Raw genomic sequence first — 17,490 nt, forward strand, 5'->3', positions numbered from 1 at the left:
ATTGAAGGTGGGCCTTGGAAAAAGCTCTGAATTGGAAAGAAACTGCATGTGCACGGAACGCAGTGGGATACATCAATTCTCTGAAGCAACATATTGTAAAATTTTACTGCTCTCTTGTTGTGTTTTATATCTTGTTCTCTCCAGGCTTCGTGGACTCGACCAGAGAAGCAAGAGGTATAGCTTGCCCGACCACTAGTCAGTCTTTAGTTTTGCAAGCACTACAGTTTAACTCGCCATTGCAGTTTAATAACCAGACATGCTAAAACTAACTAGTAATTTAGTGTGATTCAAGAATAGGTCCATAGTGGTAGACGTTACTTAGCAATAGTGTCCTTGCAGGATGAGCGAGCAAGGTATGTTGGGAGTGGAAGAACAAATCTTTATTATTTCCTAAGACTGGATCTTATTCTCTTGCTGATGCTGATAAAATCACATCCAGGTAATTATACTCAGAGAAATAAATGGCCCCAATTCCCAGGCCAGGCATTTTGAAATGATGAAATTTTTTGACTCTCACCTGGTTGATGTGGCTTTGGATCATAAAGTCACAGAGTTTAGTGATCTAAAAACCCACTCAGCCCTTACCTTTCCAGCTCAACTCATCTTGTTGCTCGCTTATTTTATCATGATTGGTCTTGGTAAATTACCACATCACATTTCATCTCGAAGCAATGCAAATGACGTCTCTCATTGGTTTTCCCAAATTGCTAAACACATCTATGTTACTTTTATAGAGCATTAAATTTATGAGATTAGAATGATGTGTCATAAATGGTTCTGTGTGTGTGTGTGTGTGTGTGTGTGTGTGTGTGTGTTTTAAGTCAGTAGCGTATTTAGCCTTTGAAATTTCTCTGACTGCCATTTGGGTAATGTGGGACTTAGTTTGAAAACTGAGGTTAAATATTAATCTTTAGATTGTAATTGCTACGCACCCAAGACCCTACTTAGGATTATGTCTACCGTTCTTGACCTGATTTGTGTGATTAAGTGACAGGATTGAAATCAAAACCAGTATGCTTTAGATGAAGTTCGAAAATCTAATCTGTAAAATATAAAGGAACCTTTTCTCTAGATGGAACTTAGATATTGTGTAATACTATAAATGTAGAATATGGCAATCCTGTGGACTATATTTAAATTGGATAAACCCATCCCCCTGGTCTTTCAGAAATGATAATTATTCAGAACACATAACTCATGTGTTCAGGTCATGGCTATAAATATTTAATGCCGTTTAATATTTAAAAAGTTGACTGCCTGTCCCCAGGCACTGGTGGTAGTTTCTGCAGCCTGCTGTCATCAAATCTAGTTCATTATAAGCTCCCTTTGTATCATCCCTTCCTCCACGGCGTAGGGACTGTAGTTAGGGGCACAGGATCACTGAAACACTTTCTTCCTGCAGCCCAGGAGTGCTGTCACAGACTGGGTGCTTTATTGCCCAGAAGTCACAGGCTCATTAAGATTGGGGATGGGAGAAAAGAAGGGTTAATTATCAGCCACTCCTGAACCACTTCCCCTCTCATTCCACCTGGCCTTGTGCATCTTCCCCTGTCATTCAGATTTAGACCCAGCTAGAGGAGGAGCTGAGATTTATCAGGGAGCATTAAGGAGATGTTGAGAGGATTGCTATTAGTAGTGGAAGTAATTGGTTTACTCCCAGGAAAGCAGACACCTCACTCCGTTTTGCCGAAGTGTCCTTATCTTAAGTTATCTCACTCTGGACATAATTGACTTTCAAGTGAGTTCTGCCCCCTGGGGCTCAGAAGCGCCGTTCCCTTCTATTTGTCTCAGTCAGAAATGAAGACCACGAATCCAGATGAGTTCGAAAGAAGGCTTGAGTTGTGGCCAATTTCACTCTGTAAGCTCTGGAAAGCCTTAGGACTTCTCCCGGCAAGAAGAGAGACAAAAATGTTTTGATGAGAAGAGCAATTGTAATTGCCCTTCATGCTTTTTTTTTTTTTTTTTTTTTTTTGCAAAACAGGGTCTTTTTGCCATAACAATCTTTTCATTCATGTCCAGTTTATCTGCTTCCTTCTTGAATCTGGACCATCAGCCTACATGACCTCTGGTCTGGATGGCTTGGAGGGGGCGCTGTCTGACTCTGACCTGGTGCCAGAGTAAATCATTTCAGAGGGAAATAGTCCAATCACCCTGGAGTCTGTCTGCGCCCCCTCGGAGGGAAGAACTGGGCATCTGGCAAGTAATCCTGTCATCAGTCCTGTCTTGAGCCACCGCAAAACTACAGATCCCTGTGGAAGGCCGCCTACTGCTCTGTTGACATCGTTCAATGAGAAAGTTTTCCAGAGAGAAATTTAGACAAACTGACCTGATAGAAAGGGGGGAAAATAGGACTGTCATTTCTCTCTGACCATTTTCTAGATTATTCTGAGTAAAAACTGCTCATGCCCCCCTTTGGGCTTGCTTGTTGATGTCCTTCTCTTACATACATGACTCTCTTTGCATCTTCTGCTGCTACATCCTTGCTTATGGAAATGTTCTCTTGACTTCTGAAAGGTTCCGGTCAGTTTTCCTGGTTTGTGGTGGTGGCCCCAAGGACAAGTCCTGGGAATGTGACAAAAAATTATAGAGTTCAGCTTCTGGCTGGCGTTACTGTTGGCTGAACCTATGTTCTTACTCTTCTGTCTTTTGGGGAAATAGGGATGATGAGCAGGTCAGGTCAGCCCTCGTAGATACTGCAGGGATGACCTCACACTCCGGATGCCACAGGTTTAGGTGATGGGTCAAGATTTTGCTTGGCACATGAAAATCACACACTGCCGTGGACCCTGTCTGCCCACTTGAAAAGGGTTTTCAGGAGCCAGTATCTTCAACAAACCAGATGTCTCGGATTTTCTAGGCAAGGCCTCTACCCCAGCCCATGTCAGCTCACATTCATGTGCATATCCTCTGGGGGTGCTCCTTCTCAACCAGTCAGCCTCTCAGCTTCACATGGCACCTGGGGGCGGAGAGCCGAGGCATCTGGGCATTCCTGTCAGAGAGGGGTGGCGCTCACTGCAGCAGGTGGCGATGGTTTTGCTCAGCTCTTCTGTCTCCTTGCTGGCAGTTGTGTTCCAGCTTCTGGATATGAAATGCGATGGGGCTTAAATGACTGAAATAGACCAGCTCTACCAGGGATGCTGGGTTCCCCTGGTGGCTCAGACAGTAAAGAATCCGCCTGCAATGCAAGAGACCTGGGTTCTGTCCCTGGGTTGGGAAGATCCCCTGGAGGAGGGCATGGCAACCCACTCCAGTGTTCTTGCCTGGAGAATCTTCATGGACAGAGGAGCCTGGTGGGCTACAGTCCATAGGGTTACAAAGAATCGGACACGACTGATCAGCTAAATACCAGGGATGACAGAGGGACTTCTTGTGGTAGGTCTAAGGCTGCAGTTAAGGCCAATGGTGTCTTGCTTTTGAACTCCCCAAACTGGCCTGCTTTATGATATTTCAGGACTGGATTTCAGGCTTCCATACCGGCAGCTCAAAGGAACCTGAAGGCAGGTATTCTCTAGTTCTTTAAAAGCGCGACCTCATGGGATGACAGATGCTATAGGCAGAGCACTCACATGCCCCTGTCTATGGAATACCACGCAGTGGACATAAAAGTACGGCCCAGCCCATGAGAAGCCAGACTCCTTCTTCAGATGACCCCCTTTCTTGAGGATCTGAACTCAGGCCACATGCCCAGACTCTTCCTAGGCCAGCAACCATTTTACTTGAGTATAAAGGGGAAACCCCTAGGAAATATTCCAGGACCCATTGCCCAGGCCTCATATGCTGATTGTCTGTTTGACCAGTTCTTGTAATTCCAAAGACCCAGGAAGACAGTTCTAGTGTCAAGGGCTAAAACATGGTGATTGTGGTGTCTAGGGTCCTAAATATGGCTGGCAATCTCTGTATCACCATCCCAGGACAGGGGACCCAGTTCCCCTCACTTCCAGTACAACAGCTCCTGAGCTCTGGATTGTTAGACTTTTTTGGAATGAAACTGTTTTAGTGTTAAGCATTCAAGAAAATGAGGCATCTTCAGAAAGATGACTTTCTTGTATCATTTCTTTCATTTGGCGCATTCGGAGTTCCCATTACGTGTGCACACACCAGGGAACAGGCAGATAGGCGGGAAGGAAAGGACGGAAGTGCAGGTTTTCCAGAACCTCATGAGGTGAGACCATTGCAGCTGCAATGCCTGCTGGCCAGACTTTGGCTTCCATTTCAGATATGCCAAGCCAAGCTGTCTGGGGGCCTCGATTGTCCTTCCCAAGCCAGTCTTGGCACACAGGCTAGGCTGCTTGGATAAACTGAGACCCATTTTTCTGTTTGGGATGCACCCAAGTTCCCATGGTGCTCTCTGGAGCCGTGCTGCCACGAGTTGGTACCTAAAGCAAGACCTAGACGTTGGCTCGAAGAGGGGAGAGCTGTGAGGCTGGTCATGCGCAGTGATGCCTGTTCTCAGCCCCGCCCACTTCAGACGCTGACACCGCCCCTCCCCTTCCGGCAGACCCTGGACGGGCACATGGTGGTGCGCAGCCACGCCCGCGTGTCGTCCCTGACGCTGAAGAGCATCCAGTACACCGACGCCGGGGAGTATGTCTGCACTGCCAGCAACACCATCGGCCAGGACTCCCAGTCCATGTACCTCGAAGTGCAATGTGAGGAGAACGGCGGGAGGATGCGGGGCAGGGAGGGCTGCGCAGGGTCGGGGTGACGCACCTGTCCCGCGGCGGTAGGCCCTAGGTCATCCCAAAGCTGTGTCCCCAAGGGGCCCCCCCACACCATCCTCAGACTTACGGGTCTGCTTGTCTCCCCACGCAGCTCATGGGAAAAGCCCCGATCCCCGCTTTCCCCCGCGTCAGATCCGCTTCCGCCATCTCAGGGCCGGAAGCCAGAGTGGGGGGGACTCCGCGATCACAGCAGTCTTTCTGGAGCCGCTGTCCTTCTTTGCAGATGCCCCCAAGCTGCAGGGCCCTGTGGCTGTGTACACTTGGGAGGGGAACCAGGTGAACATCACCTGCGAGGTGTTTGCCTACCCCAGTGCCACTATCTCGTGGTTCCGAGACGGTCAGCTGCTGCCCAGCTCCAACTACAGCAACATCAAGATCTACAACACCCCGTCCGCCAGCTACCTGGAGGTGAGGCGGTGTCGGGGTGGGGGCGCGGTGCAGGAGCCGTGGTCTGAGTGTGGACAGGCTGCTGGGTACAGCTGATATCCTCTCCCTCGCTTCTCTGGCGCATCCTGGGCAGCCATTCATTGGGGAAGAAAACCAGCCTCAGCCTGCTCCTTCCTCTCGAGGAGCCAGATCAGGGCCTGGAGGGGAGCAGAGTGTTCCTTCCTCATGAGATCCCTTTCTTTTTTTTTTTTTTTTAATTGAAGTATAGTTGATTTGCAATGTTGTGCCCATCTCTGCTGTTCAGCACCATGACTCAGTTATACCCAGAGATGCATTCTTCTTTATTATCGTCTTTCCCATTGTAGTTTATCCCAGGAAATTGGATGGCGTTCCCTGTGCTATACCTTGTCGTTTATCCATTCTCTATATAGTAGTTTGCATCTACCAACTCTATGAGCCGGAGCTTTACTGATTCTATTCTTGGTTCAGTAAACAAGGATCTGAGGTTGTGGCCATTCCGTGGGACACTTGTAACCCAAGAGCTCCTTCTCTCTAAAGGTGACCCCAGACTCTGAAAATGATTTTGGAAACTACAACTGTACCGCAGTGAACCGCATCGGACAGGAGTCTTTGGAATTCATCCTTGTCCAAGCAGGTGAGTGCCCCTTCCAGCTACACCACCCTCACCCTGGCTGGTCCATTTCATGACCTTCTGTGATGACAGAAAGTGGGAAGAAGGGGGAGTAAAGGTCAGCAACCACAGGGTAAGGAGGCTGAGAGCTAAGGGGGCTTAAAGATCTAGACATGGGGTATATTGGGAGAGAATTATATGGTGGGGTAGACCAGGAAGACAGAATACAGATGACAAGATTTGCAAGAGTTAAATAAGAGAGTCATGTTTCATGATCGGAAGTTACGTCCTGGGCCACATCCAGCTGACCTGGGTCTCCATGTGTGTCTTCCCCACAGATACTCCATCCTCACCATCCATCGACCAGGTGGAGCCATACTCTAGCACAGCACAGGTGCAATTTGATGAGCCAGAGGCCACAGGCGGAGTGCCCATCCTCAAATACAAAGCTGAGTGGAGAGCAATGGGCGAGGAGGTGTGGCACTCCAAGTGGTATGATGCCAAGGAAGGTAAGTTGCAGAGTCGGAGTTTACTTGAGAATGATGTCTCTGGGCACACATGCACAGCCCCCTTGAGTTCACCAGATCCTGGCTTCTGACGTGACACCCCCCGACTGGGGAACGCCAGATGCCACTGCCTGCCATCCCGCTGATGTCCCGTGCTGCAGGACCGTCACTGGTATTCAGCCTTAGGCTGTGGTCACGTCTCATGTGGGGCTGTTGGCCTTCTGCCACCCCGGCACTTCAGAACCTGGTTCTCATGACCGTGCCAGGACAAATGAGGCCGGCTCTGCATTCCAAGCAGAAGCCCTACTTAAGTGCTGAGCACAACCCAGAGGAGTCCTGTCTACCCTGCTGTGCACATTTGGGTTCCGTGTGCTTCAGGGTCTCTGCTGTCACCCATCCAGTCCTGCTTGGGTATATTCAGGGATTGCCATGTAATTATGACATTAACCTAATAAGCAGAGCCGGCGAGACAGCTCTTTTAAATCAATTCTATGATAATATTTCCAAAGATTTGAAAAATGACCCTTGGATGACTGCAGTTTGAAGTTTCTGAGCTCAGCTCATCTTGCCCTGAGGATTGAATGTGTTTATGTCTGACTCTCCCTTTGAGGTTTAATTGGAATAACTCAGTGAAGTAAGTTTTGTTTCCATAGAAATTTTTAATCCCAGAAATGAGGGTAGAACTGAGAATGGATTGGATTAGGATGCAGTGTCACAGCAATTCAGAGACATCTTCCGACTCAGTTTTACTGAGAACTCATCCTTCCAGGAAGCTCCCATCACTCCAGCTTTGGGGAGGGCTAGGAGGACTTTCTGCGGAATCAGGATTAGAACTACAAGAAAATCATCCTTCACCTCCCTGACATCCCCCTGAAACCTCATACGAACTTTGTGGCAGGTTAATCCTATGTCCAACAGACTTTTTGTTTCCTAGTTAACTTTTTTAATGTAGTAAAATGTATATAACATGAGCTTCCCAGCTGGCACTAGTGGTAAAGAATCCACCTGCCAGTGCAAGAGACATAAAAGACTCGGGTTTGATCCCTGGATCAGAAAGATCTCCTGGAATGGGAAATGGCAACCCACTCCAGTATTCTTGCCTGGAGACTCCCATGGACACAGGAGCCTGGTGGGCTATAGTCTGTGGGGTCACAAAATTCGGACATGACTGAGTGAGCACTATATATAACATAAAAATTATTATTTTAACCATTTTCTAGTGTTCACAGTTCAGTGGCATTAAATCGTTATGTGGTCACCACTGTCCATCTCCAGAACTTTTTCATCCTAAAGTCAATACCCATTAAATGACAACTCCGCATTCCCTCCTGCCCCAGCCCCTGGCAGCCACCCTTCTGCTTTCTATAGAGTTGACTCTTGTTGTTTCTCTTTAGTCTCCAAGCCATGTCTGAATCTTTTGCAACCCCCTGGACTGTAGCCCACCAGGCTCCTCTGTCCATGGGATTTCCCAGGCAAGAATACTGGAGTGAATTGCCATTTCCTCCTCCAGGGGATCTTCCTGACCCAGGGATCAGACCTGCATCTCATGCTTCTCCTGCGTTGGCAGACGATTCTTTACCACTGAGTCACCATGGAAGCCCATAGTAGACTATTGATAGTCTCTATATATATTGACTATTATAGGTACTTCATATAAGTGGAATAATACAGTATTTGTCCTTTTGTATCTGTCCTGTCTCAGTTAGTGTGATGTCCCCAAGGTTCATGCCTGCTGTAGTGCATCAGAATGTCATGCCTTTTTAAAACTGGGCAATACTCCACTGTATGGAAGACCACGTTCTGTTTATGCATTCATCTCTTGGGGGGCATTGGGTTGTTTCCACAGTTCAGCTATTGTAAACAAGATGGCCTTGAACGTTTGTACAAATATCTATTCCAGTCCCTGCTTCCAGTCCTTTGGTACATAGATCCAGAACTGGAACTGCTGGATCGAATTCTACCTTTAATCACAGAGGGATTTGCTGTACTGTTTACCACGGCAGCTGCACTATTTCACCATTAGGCTTTCCCCTCTTTGTGACCCTTTACCTGTTCTCACAACAGCCAGCATGGAGGGCATCGTCACCATCGTGGGCCTCAAGCCCGAGACGACGTACGCAGTCCGGCTGGCGGCCCTCAACGGCAAGGGCCTGGGCGAGATCAGCGCCGCCTCCGAGTTCAAGACGCAGCCAGTCCGTAAGTACAGCCCGCTGCCCGGCTCGTCTCCCTGGGGTGGGGGGACCCATCCAGTGTTCAGATGACAGCGTTTTGTCTTTACAGGTCCCTCTGCTCACGGTGGTCCCACCTCCTAGTTCTCTGGCCCTCAGCGGCGGCCGATACCACTCCCTTGGTCCTCAGTTTCTCAAAGGGCTTGGAGACACAGTCTAATAGCTGGTCCAGCTTGTTAGAGTAGCAGCCGGGTCAGAAAACCACGCATGCATGTCATCAGAGGCACCGAGGAGACTCAGGGCAGCGTGGTGGGGACAGATTTGGGAGATTTGCTCTTTGTCACAAGGGCCCTAGGGGCTTCCCCGGTGGCTCAGTGGTGAAGAATCTGCCTGCCAGTGCAGGAAGACTTGGGTTCAATCCCTGGGTCGGGAAGATCCCCTGGAGAAGGGAATGGCAACCCACTCCAGTACTCTTGCCTGGGAAATCCCATAGACAAAGGAGCCTGGCAGGCTATAGTCCACAGGGTTGCAAAGAGTCAGACACCACTGAGCATCTGAGCACACACCCATACGCACACACACACACACACACACACATACACACTCACATGGGCTCCAAGCACCTGGTGACTTGAAGGAAGACAGTAAAGGCAGTGATGGTTGGCATAATTAGTTGTGGGGTTTTAATGAAGCAGAGATATCCAGTTACAGGGAAACAGAGTTTGCTGTAGGATAAATGAGCAGGAGCAAAGCCCCAACAAAATAAAGAGGGAAAAAATGGCCTCTGTCATTCGTACCCCTCCTCCTTTCAGGAGCACCATTGGGGTCTCCTTGGTCACGGCCTCTTTCAGGAGTCCCTTCTTCCTGATCCCATTCAGAGTTGCAGTTCTGTTTTCCTCCATTGCTCCCTCTTTCCTTAAGCCAAGCCTGCCATACTTCTCCGTCCCCACACACAGCCAAGCTCTGGGTGAGCCCTGGTCTAGTTCAGTCCCTCCACAGATGGAGTTCCTCCCCATGGAGGATGGTGAGTCCATCCAGGTGAAGAAGATGCTGTAGCAAGACTCTCCCAGCGGTCACAGAGCTTCCTGGGCCCTCCTCTGACTCCTGGGGTCAAAAGGCATATGGGAGAATCCTCCGCTTTCTTCCCTATGGGGTCAGGGGCCTGCAGAGTGATCCCCCTGCCTCTTTGCAGAAGTAGAGAGCCTGTCTCATCTTCCTCCTACAGGAATTGCTTCTCTCTGGATTTGAAGTAATTTGATAATTTGCGTTTCCAGCTCCGTGTGTTCTGCAGATCCTATTCATTTCTTTTACATCTTATTTTTTTTTCTTGGGTCTGTCTCTTGTCTTTTCTTTTCGTCTGTGTTCCATCCATGGGATATGCAGATAGCCCTCTTCCACGTAAGTGCCTCTTCATACCTCATTACCTGTTTCTAGAGTGTTAACATCTGCTAGTTCTAGTTTTTTAATTTAGTTCCAGTCCCTTTTGTCCCCTAGAGGCTGAAGTAGATGATGCCGGCCGGGCCCTAACCACACTGACCTTAGTCTAGTTGTGCTCTTGTTAATGTCTGTAGGTTACTCCAAGAGGCTAACACTCGTCCTGTTTTAGAGCATGCAAATTTTTTGTCTTTTGAAATTGTGTTTATTTATTAATTTCTGTGTGTGACGATTACCCTGTGGCAACATTTTGCTGAGCCAAGCACGGTGGAGGTCTGCAAAGGGCCTCTAAATAAGGATATGGCATCATCTCACCATTAGCCAGGATGCCGGAAAAGTAACCAGAGCATCTCCAGTCCTCTATTCAGAATCCCTTCATGGGCACGAGAACCCAGAAGGCTTTTCACATGTGCTTTTAGGAGGTGAAAGAACTGAGCTCACTGCACCTCCCTTTTCTGTCTGGCTGGTGATAGCTGAAAGGCTCTAGGAGCATGGGTGGGGGAACCCACACAGCATGAATGAGTTTGCATCACGGGTACCTCCTGCAGGGGAGTTAAGCCCACAGTTTAACTGGTGAACTCTGTTCTTTAGCACTAGGTTACTTGCAACATGTATTTCCATGTTTGGGAAAATCCATCTGCAATACAGGAGACCCAGGTTCAATCCCTGGGTCAGGAAGATCCCCTGGAGAAGGGATAGGCTACCCACTCCAGTATTCATGCCTGGAGAATCCCATGGACAGAGGAGCCTGGCAGGCCACAGTCCATGGGGTCACACACAGTCGGACACAACTGAGCGACTTAGCACACGCACACACACAGCCAGCTACTTAGTAGCAGTATTGCCAAGAATGAAGGAAGGGGGTGATTCTCCCCAAAAAGGACATCCTAATTTTGTAAGCTATAAGTAGTGGACCTGGAAGCAAGAGTAACAGGAGCATCCCTCCTCCTCCAGGAGCAGAACTGTGGTCCAGTCTCTACCTGCATAGATGTCCCCGGGCTTCACGTCCGCTGAGGCTCAGCTTCTTCCCAGGCTGAGCTCAGAAGGGTGGAGGGAAGTCTTCAGCAGCACATTCTTTTCATGCAACGCTCCTAGCTCCTGAAAGGCACTCAGGGAAGCTTATCTTTTTGAAATTTATTCAGAAATATTGCAGCACCAGCAGAAACTAAGTAGCTCGGTGTAGGCATTCTGAGATATTGAACAAGGGCTAAATCTACTCTCTCAGCAGAGTTGGTTCCTGAATTAACCAGTTCTGGAAGAAGTCGGATAGAGTGGAGGGGGAATGGAGTTGTCAGTGAGGACTGACAGCTGTCCGCTCTGGGCCGACAGCTCAGCTCTGCCCTCAGAGCACCCAGAAGGCTCAAGGGCACCTTCCTCCTGGATCTTTAACCCAGTCTTCAGGTGCCCATTCCTCTGGACTTTATCTGTAAACAGAGGCTGGCTTAGTAACATCACAGAGAGGCAAGACCTCCTTCTGAGTGTTTACCCAGTAACTGGGGTTTGAGTACTGAATCTGAGTAACTGGGTCTTGAACTTCAAAGGTCGTAAGTGGTTTTCATTCATTGCCAGCCCAGCCTTCTTTAAGGTGAGAATTTTTATAGCAGACACTGTGTTTTAAAAGCCAGCGTTTAATATTTTTTAAAAAGAAGACCTCTAGATTTTGTTGTTTGTTATCTGCCAGTATGAAAATGGATGATTAACCAAGCAAGATTCCAAGAAGTCCTTTGGAAAATGGTGGGGTCAGTCCTTCATTCCAAGTCAGTCATGAGTAATGCAGTGCAGCAGCAGGCATTGCTAGTCACATGAAAAGTCAGTTTTCTCAATCACCTAATTAAGTTATGGTTTAAAGAATTAAAAAGCAAACCTTTTTTAGACAAAGAGAACGTGGCACAGTTTTAGAGTTGAACGTGAATTAGAAAGCAAACCTCTTTTAGACACAGAAAGCATGGCACAGTTTTAGAGTTGAACGTAATTTTTTTTTCTAGAACTTGAGCAGGGTGAGGATGATTATACTCTCACTGAAGTTGATCGTTATGGTCTTTCCTCTCACCTCCATAGCCTTCCTAGGGTTGAAGTGAGGATCTTGCTCAAAAGGTAACCTGTTGTGCATAAACCCATCCTGAGAAAAGGTTACAGTTGGAAGGAAGATGCCAGCGTTTCCCACTGCCAAGACAAAACCCAATTACTGCTGCTACGAAGTGAGGATAAGTTTTTGGAAGGACCTTCTCTGAGTTCTCATTCCCATTCCTTGAAAGGCACAAAGGTTATCTGAACTTAAACAAGATCAGCCATCAGTTTAGCTGCCGGCTTACGCCAAGCCCAAGAACCAGGGGCATCTGAGGCTGGCTCATCTCACCCACGAACAGTGCATCCACCTCTTATGATATTGGGATACAGGTGCACAGACTGCTTCTGTGGCCCTGGAGGTGGGCCCTGGGTACACCCTCAGGTCTGAGAAGAGACAGGTCAGGGTCAGCAGGAGCTGGCACCCTGGACAGAGTTGATGCTGCTGGCCCTCTGAGTTGGGAGGTGTAGGGGAGAGCCATTTGCTCATCACTTGAAGTTGCTTGACATGTCTCAGTATTAGGGTTGCTTCATGATTCCTTAATGGTCTCCACCACATACAGGGGCATGAGTATGTCACAGCAGAGATGAGCAGGTGAAACTAGCCAATACCACCAATATGTCAAGGATTCCTGCTTTGGAGCCACCCAGTTAGAAAGTCTGGCTTACCTGCTGGGAGGTTCCTTTGTTTCTGTGAAGGTAATGAAAGCCGAGGCTCCAACGGGACCAATGAAACCCCAGCCTGGAAAGATGTCCCTGTTTCATGTATTTCGAGGCCAGGTGTCTGCATGCTGTTAGGAAGCTTTTAGGTGGAAGGCTCATGACCTCTGTTTGCCCCAGGAGGGGCTGCTTCCTTCTTAGAGCTACTGAAACCCTGAAGAAGTGACATGATAATTTATTATGACTCTTTCCTCCATGGTTGAACCACACACCTTCAGAATCTCATTGGCTGAATGTTACCTCTTCAATTGCTTCTGTACCATGAAGTGAAATAGACAATTTCTCACAAGGGTATAAAGATTACAAGTGAGTCTCTACTTTTTAAAAGTGACACCTTGAAATTTGTTGTTTCATATTTTTCCCCTTAGATGCCACATGGCAAATATGTTAATGCATTATAATATATTGTGATTAAGGTATATAAAACCCCATCCCTCAGCCAGAATAATATGGACAACTGTACAACCAATTAAGCCAAAAAAATAAAAGAGAAAGAACGAGAAAAAGAGAGAGATACACTTTTATCAGAATTAACCAGACTGTCAAGTCATATTGAGTTAGTAGCCTGTCTTGCTCTGATTCCAGTGACATTGTTCTGGATGGTTTAACGAGGTAACCTCATCTAGAAGGTAAGAGAAAGACCTAACCATGAGTGTCAAGACAGTATTGGAGATAGGGTGACGTTTTTCCAAATTTTTATCTAGCTCTCAAAGGGGCCTGTTTTCTGTGATTATTGATGGAACAGCTTCTGAATAGTTGCCACTGAAAAATTAAATATCCATTCAGTGTCCAAAATGTCTCAAATGCACCATTTCTAAAGGTTCACCATGCAGAAAGCTGGTTAGCATTACTTGGTTAGTCCCAGTCCCTTCAAAGTGCCCTGGCTCAATGTTAATTTGCTTGGTCCTCCGCACACACAGCAGCAGCCAGAGCACCACCTTTCCTAGTGTTTGGAGGACAGCGGTGGCTGTCGTAACATCCAGATCCCAAACCATCCCAACCTCGCCCAGTCACAGCATTAAGGAAGACGATTGTTTCTATTTTATCGGGACCTTAAAATCAGAGAGTGATGCGTGCACACATTTTACTATAAATATGTGCCATCTGTGTAGGTAAACACATGAAGAGGTAGGTAACGTCACGGCCAAGGTCACTTTCCCCTTTTCTGTTGGTTCACCTTAAGCTGGGGGCCAGGTGTCTTTCCCTCCAGACATCTGATCCTGTGGAGACAGCTGCTGAACTGCCTGTGTGTTTTCACAGGGTTGGAGAGCCCTGCAGCTGTTCCTGGCCTGGTCCCTTCCTGAACCGCGGGGCTGGGCAGCCACACAGGCTCAGGGTTTGAAGTCAGAGCGTCCTGCTCTCTAAGGGGCTGTAGGCCACCTGTTCTCCTGCATGGAGTTCTTCTCACTGCAACTCACTTCAGCTTCTCCTACTGACACCGCTGGTTTGCCTCTTCCATTTTCCCCTTCAGTGTCTGTGTGCCTCGATGATCTTTTTTTTTCAATCTTCATTTTTCTTTCCTCAGCGGCTCCTGCTAGCTCTTCCACCCCTGTTCCGTTGTCTCATCTGGATAGTGAGTATCATTTCCATCTTCCATCTCCCTGCAGGTGGCTCTCTGCCAGCCACAGCGTGTCTGTCTGGCGTGATCTCCTCTACCGGGTGATAATTCCACTCTGTTGGTGGAGGGCAGCGCTGGGTTTTAGAGGAGCAAATGAGTTGAGACGTAGGCACCAGGCTGCTCAGATTCGGGGCGGGGGGGCAGGGGGAGCAGCTCTCCCCGCAGGAGGAGGCGCGTGGAAAGCATTGCTCTGGACAGAAAATCTCGCAGGCAGGCTCCCCAAGGCTGTGGCTCCCCCAGCCCTGTCCTCCAGATTCGTAGTCAGCTGATTATTTAGAGAAGCCAAACGATTTTGCCAAGAAAAATGTCAATTCCACAGGGTCATAAGAAATGTTAGGGGTGTTATGTTTTCACCCGGCATTTTAATTGGCACAGTTGGGTTCAGACGTTGAAATTAGATAGCAAGGCCTGTAGCTTTTGCTGTCTCCATAACTGCATACGTTTCTTGTAAATATTTGTGGGAGAAGAAACAGTGCCTGCTTGCAGATGTGCCTGAAAGAAGGCATTAGGCAAATTATTTAACCCTTTACAAGGGAGCCTTGCTTTTCTTCTCTAGAAAACAGGAGAAGTCATCGCACCCTGCTCCCAAATAACAGCAAACCTGGGGTTTATCAAGCTGTTTGCCACCCGGGAGCAGTGCCACTAAGTCTGGCAGTGGTGTCACCTGGGCAGCCTCCAGCTTTGTCACCGTGTCTGGGCTCCTCTCATTTACCACCTCGTTTCACTTAGCTGCCCTATCCTTCTATTCCCCTGAGTCCTCAGGGGTGGGAGCACCCCAGGCCTCCCACTCTTTGCAGTGGTGAACCCAGTGCTCCTAGGGGAAAGAGCAGGGAGACGGCAGCTGAACAAGACCCAGGGTGTCATGGCAGCCAGTGCTCAGCGCCCAGTCAGTGCAGCGGCAAGGCCACTCAGCTGGCCGTATCCCCGTGGTGCATCAGAAGCCCTGCACTCGGGAGTGACCCGAGCCCCAAGCCCAGAGCCCTTTGTGGCATCTGTCTGACTTGGAAACAGCCCGCCACTCTTGGACTGCTTGCCAGGCAGTGGACTTGAACAATAGGAATTCAGCGACCAGGTTCAGCTCCAAGCTCCCCTGCTTTGGCGTGCAGTTCCCTGACCTTGAATGAGTCACCCCACCTCTCTGAACCTCAGACTCCTTATTTCCCAAAGGAAGGATAGAGTCTGCTTACTTTGTAGGTATGTATGAAAATCAAAGTTTAAGTAGGAGAAATACAAGACACAATGCCCAGCATGTAGTAGCTAGAATTTGTAGTAAGAATAAATAAGAGTTACATTATTACTTGCCATCTGAGAGTAATTTGTCAGCAAAACCTCTGATAATCTCTTTAAAATATCTACATTCATACTGATAAATCAGGGAAGAAGGAAATGAGAGCATACCTCCTTTACCATCTCTTTTTTCTCTATAACAGTGTCTTAATATATATACACACATACATGTATGTATCAGTAAATTTAATTTATCTCTGTTCTCTCTTTCACCTTTCTGTGCCCTTTCCATCCTTCATGTTTCCATAGCAACCTGGCCTCCTCCTGCTCTTACAACCACTGAAGCAACTAGTGAGTAGAGAGCTTAGCTGCCTGGGCCTGACTGCTGCTTGTGTAGAGTGGACTCTTGGGTCCCAGTGCTGCCCCGGCCCCCTGAGTGTTGAAAGCAACAGTTAGGCATGCTCGAAGGCTCCTCTCCTGGTGTGGGTCCCTAAGCATGCTGTCTGCTCTAGCATCACCAAAAGACAGGAATGATTCTTGAAGAGAGCTCTGTGCACAGGAGACCTTTCCAAATGTACCCGCAAGTTAAAAAACAGACAAGGGTTAGAGAAATGCTGAGAAGACAAAAGGAGAGCATCTGTTCCCAGCTTTCATTGTCTCTCCACTGCAGAGGTGTGCACACACACACAGATAGACACGCAGAGACACTGATACATGTGCACACACACACACACAGACACTGACACACGTGCACACAGAGACACACACAGGCACACAGACACATGCGCACACACAGACACTGACACACATGCACACACAGATACACAGGCACACACGCAGAGACACACACACAGACACACACATGCACACACAGAGACACTGACATATGTGTACACACAGATACACAGGCACACATGCAGAGACACAGACACAGAGACACTGACACAGGCGCGCACACACGCACACACGCACACAGAGACACACACAGGCACACAGACACATACGCATAGACACAGAGAGACACGTGCACACACAGACACAAACACATGCACACAGACACATGCACACACAGAGACACTGACACATGTGCACACACAGATACACACACAGGCACACACGCAGAGACACACACAGGGACACGCACGTGCAGACACATGCACACAGATACACACACATGCACACACGTACACACAAACACACATAGAGAGACACAGACACACCCAGAGAAACACAGACACACAGAGGACCCCCCCACACACAGAAACACACTCACAGAGAAATGCACACGCAGAGACACACACATGCTCACACACACATTAAAATAAAATACCTGAACGACTGAAAATTAGGGAAGGAACAAGAGAAGCTGGCTGCCTGGGGAAAGGGAGCGGTGAGGCAGGAGGGAGCCTCTGCTCCTCAACCACGCGCCCTCCTTTGCTCCCGCAGAGAGAGGACGTGTGTGCCCTGAGCACACCTGGGCCACCTCCCTCGTGCTAGAAAAATTATGGCCTGAGAAAGCACTACCAGGCTCTCTCAAGTTTGTGTGTGGAGAGTCCAGATGAAAGTTCTGGAATCCATCTCCTAATGGTGGAGTCAGGGCCAAACTGTCCCATCTTTCCCGTCGTGGAAAACATTACACTTATTACAACCTGAAACATGTCCCAAACTCATCTTTGTGATGCTCTAATGAAGTGTGTTTGTGTGTTAGGCCTGAAACCCCTGACGAGTCAACTGGAGCATGTGTGTGTGTGTCCATAATTATATGTGAGCTTTAGATTTAATAATATTTCTGAGTACACAGGGAAAATGGCATGCATCCCATTAAAGGCATTCAGAGCAGAAGGCAGAAAGCAAGAATGCAAAATATGGTTCCCACTCTACTCTGCGGGCCAGGGTTTCTGATGCATAATTGAACAGAGAAGAAAAGAGTTCCTGCGTGTTGCATGAAATGGTTATTTTTTTCTCCTGCAGAACATAGCTTAGAGTCTGCTTTCTTGGTGTTCCCTCCGTGTGC

At 48.2% G+C, this 17,490-nt stretch overlaps 1 protein-coding gene across 26 annotated transcripts in view; it reads left to right on the plus strand.

Moving 5' to 3' along the window:
* NCAM1 (neural cell adhesion molecule 1) overlaps window positions 1–17,490 on the plus strand; it is a 361,541-nt gene that overhangs the window by 311,551 nt on the left and 32,500 nt on the right. For 5 of the 26 annotated variants that reach the window (XM_070803415.1, XM_070803416.1, XM_070803425.1 and 2 more), the window contains exons 9-17: window positions 145–174; window positions 4,499–4,649; window positions 4,945–5,129; window positions 5,667–5,763; window positions 6,078–6,248; window positions 8,310–8,441; window positions 9,797–9,811; window positions 14,157–14,204; window positions 15,786–15,827. In XM_070803415.1, the coding sequence (XP_070659516.1) occupies window positions 145–174; window positions 4,499–4,649; window positions 4,945–5,129; window positions 5,667–5,763; window positions 6,078–6,248; window positions 8,310–8,441; window positions 9,797–9,811; window positions 14,157–14,204; window positions 15,786–15,827 (871 nt within the window). The remainder of the gene's footprint in view (window positions 1–144; window positions 175–4,498; window positions 4,650–4,944; window positions 5,130–5,666; window positions 5,764–6,077; window positions 6,249–8,309; window positions 8,442–9,796; window positions 9,812–14,156; window positions 14,205–15,785; window positions 15,828–17,490) is intronic. The other 21 variants (XM_070803421.1, XM_070803422.1, XM_070803429.1 and 18 more) reach the window with 7 other exon arrangements.

The sequence above is a fragment of the Bos indicus genome, chromosome 15, assembly GCF_029378745.1.
Source record: "Bos indicus isolate NIAB-ARS_2022 breed Sahiwal x Tharparkar chromosome 15, NIAB-ARS_B.indTharparkar_mat_pri_1.0, whole genome shotgun sequence".
Taxonomy (NCBI): Eukaryota; Metazoa; Chordata; class Mammalia; order Artiodactyla; family Bovidae; genus Bos; species Bos indicus.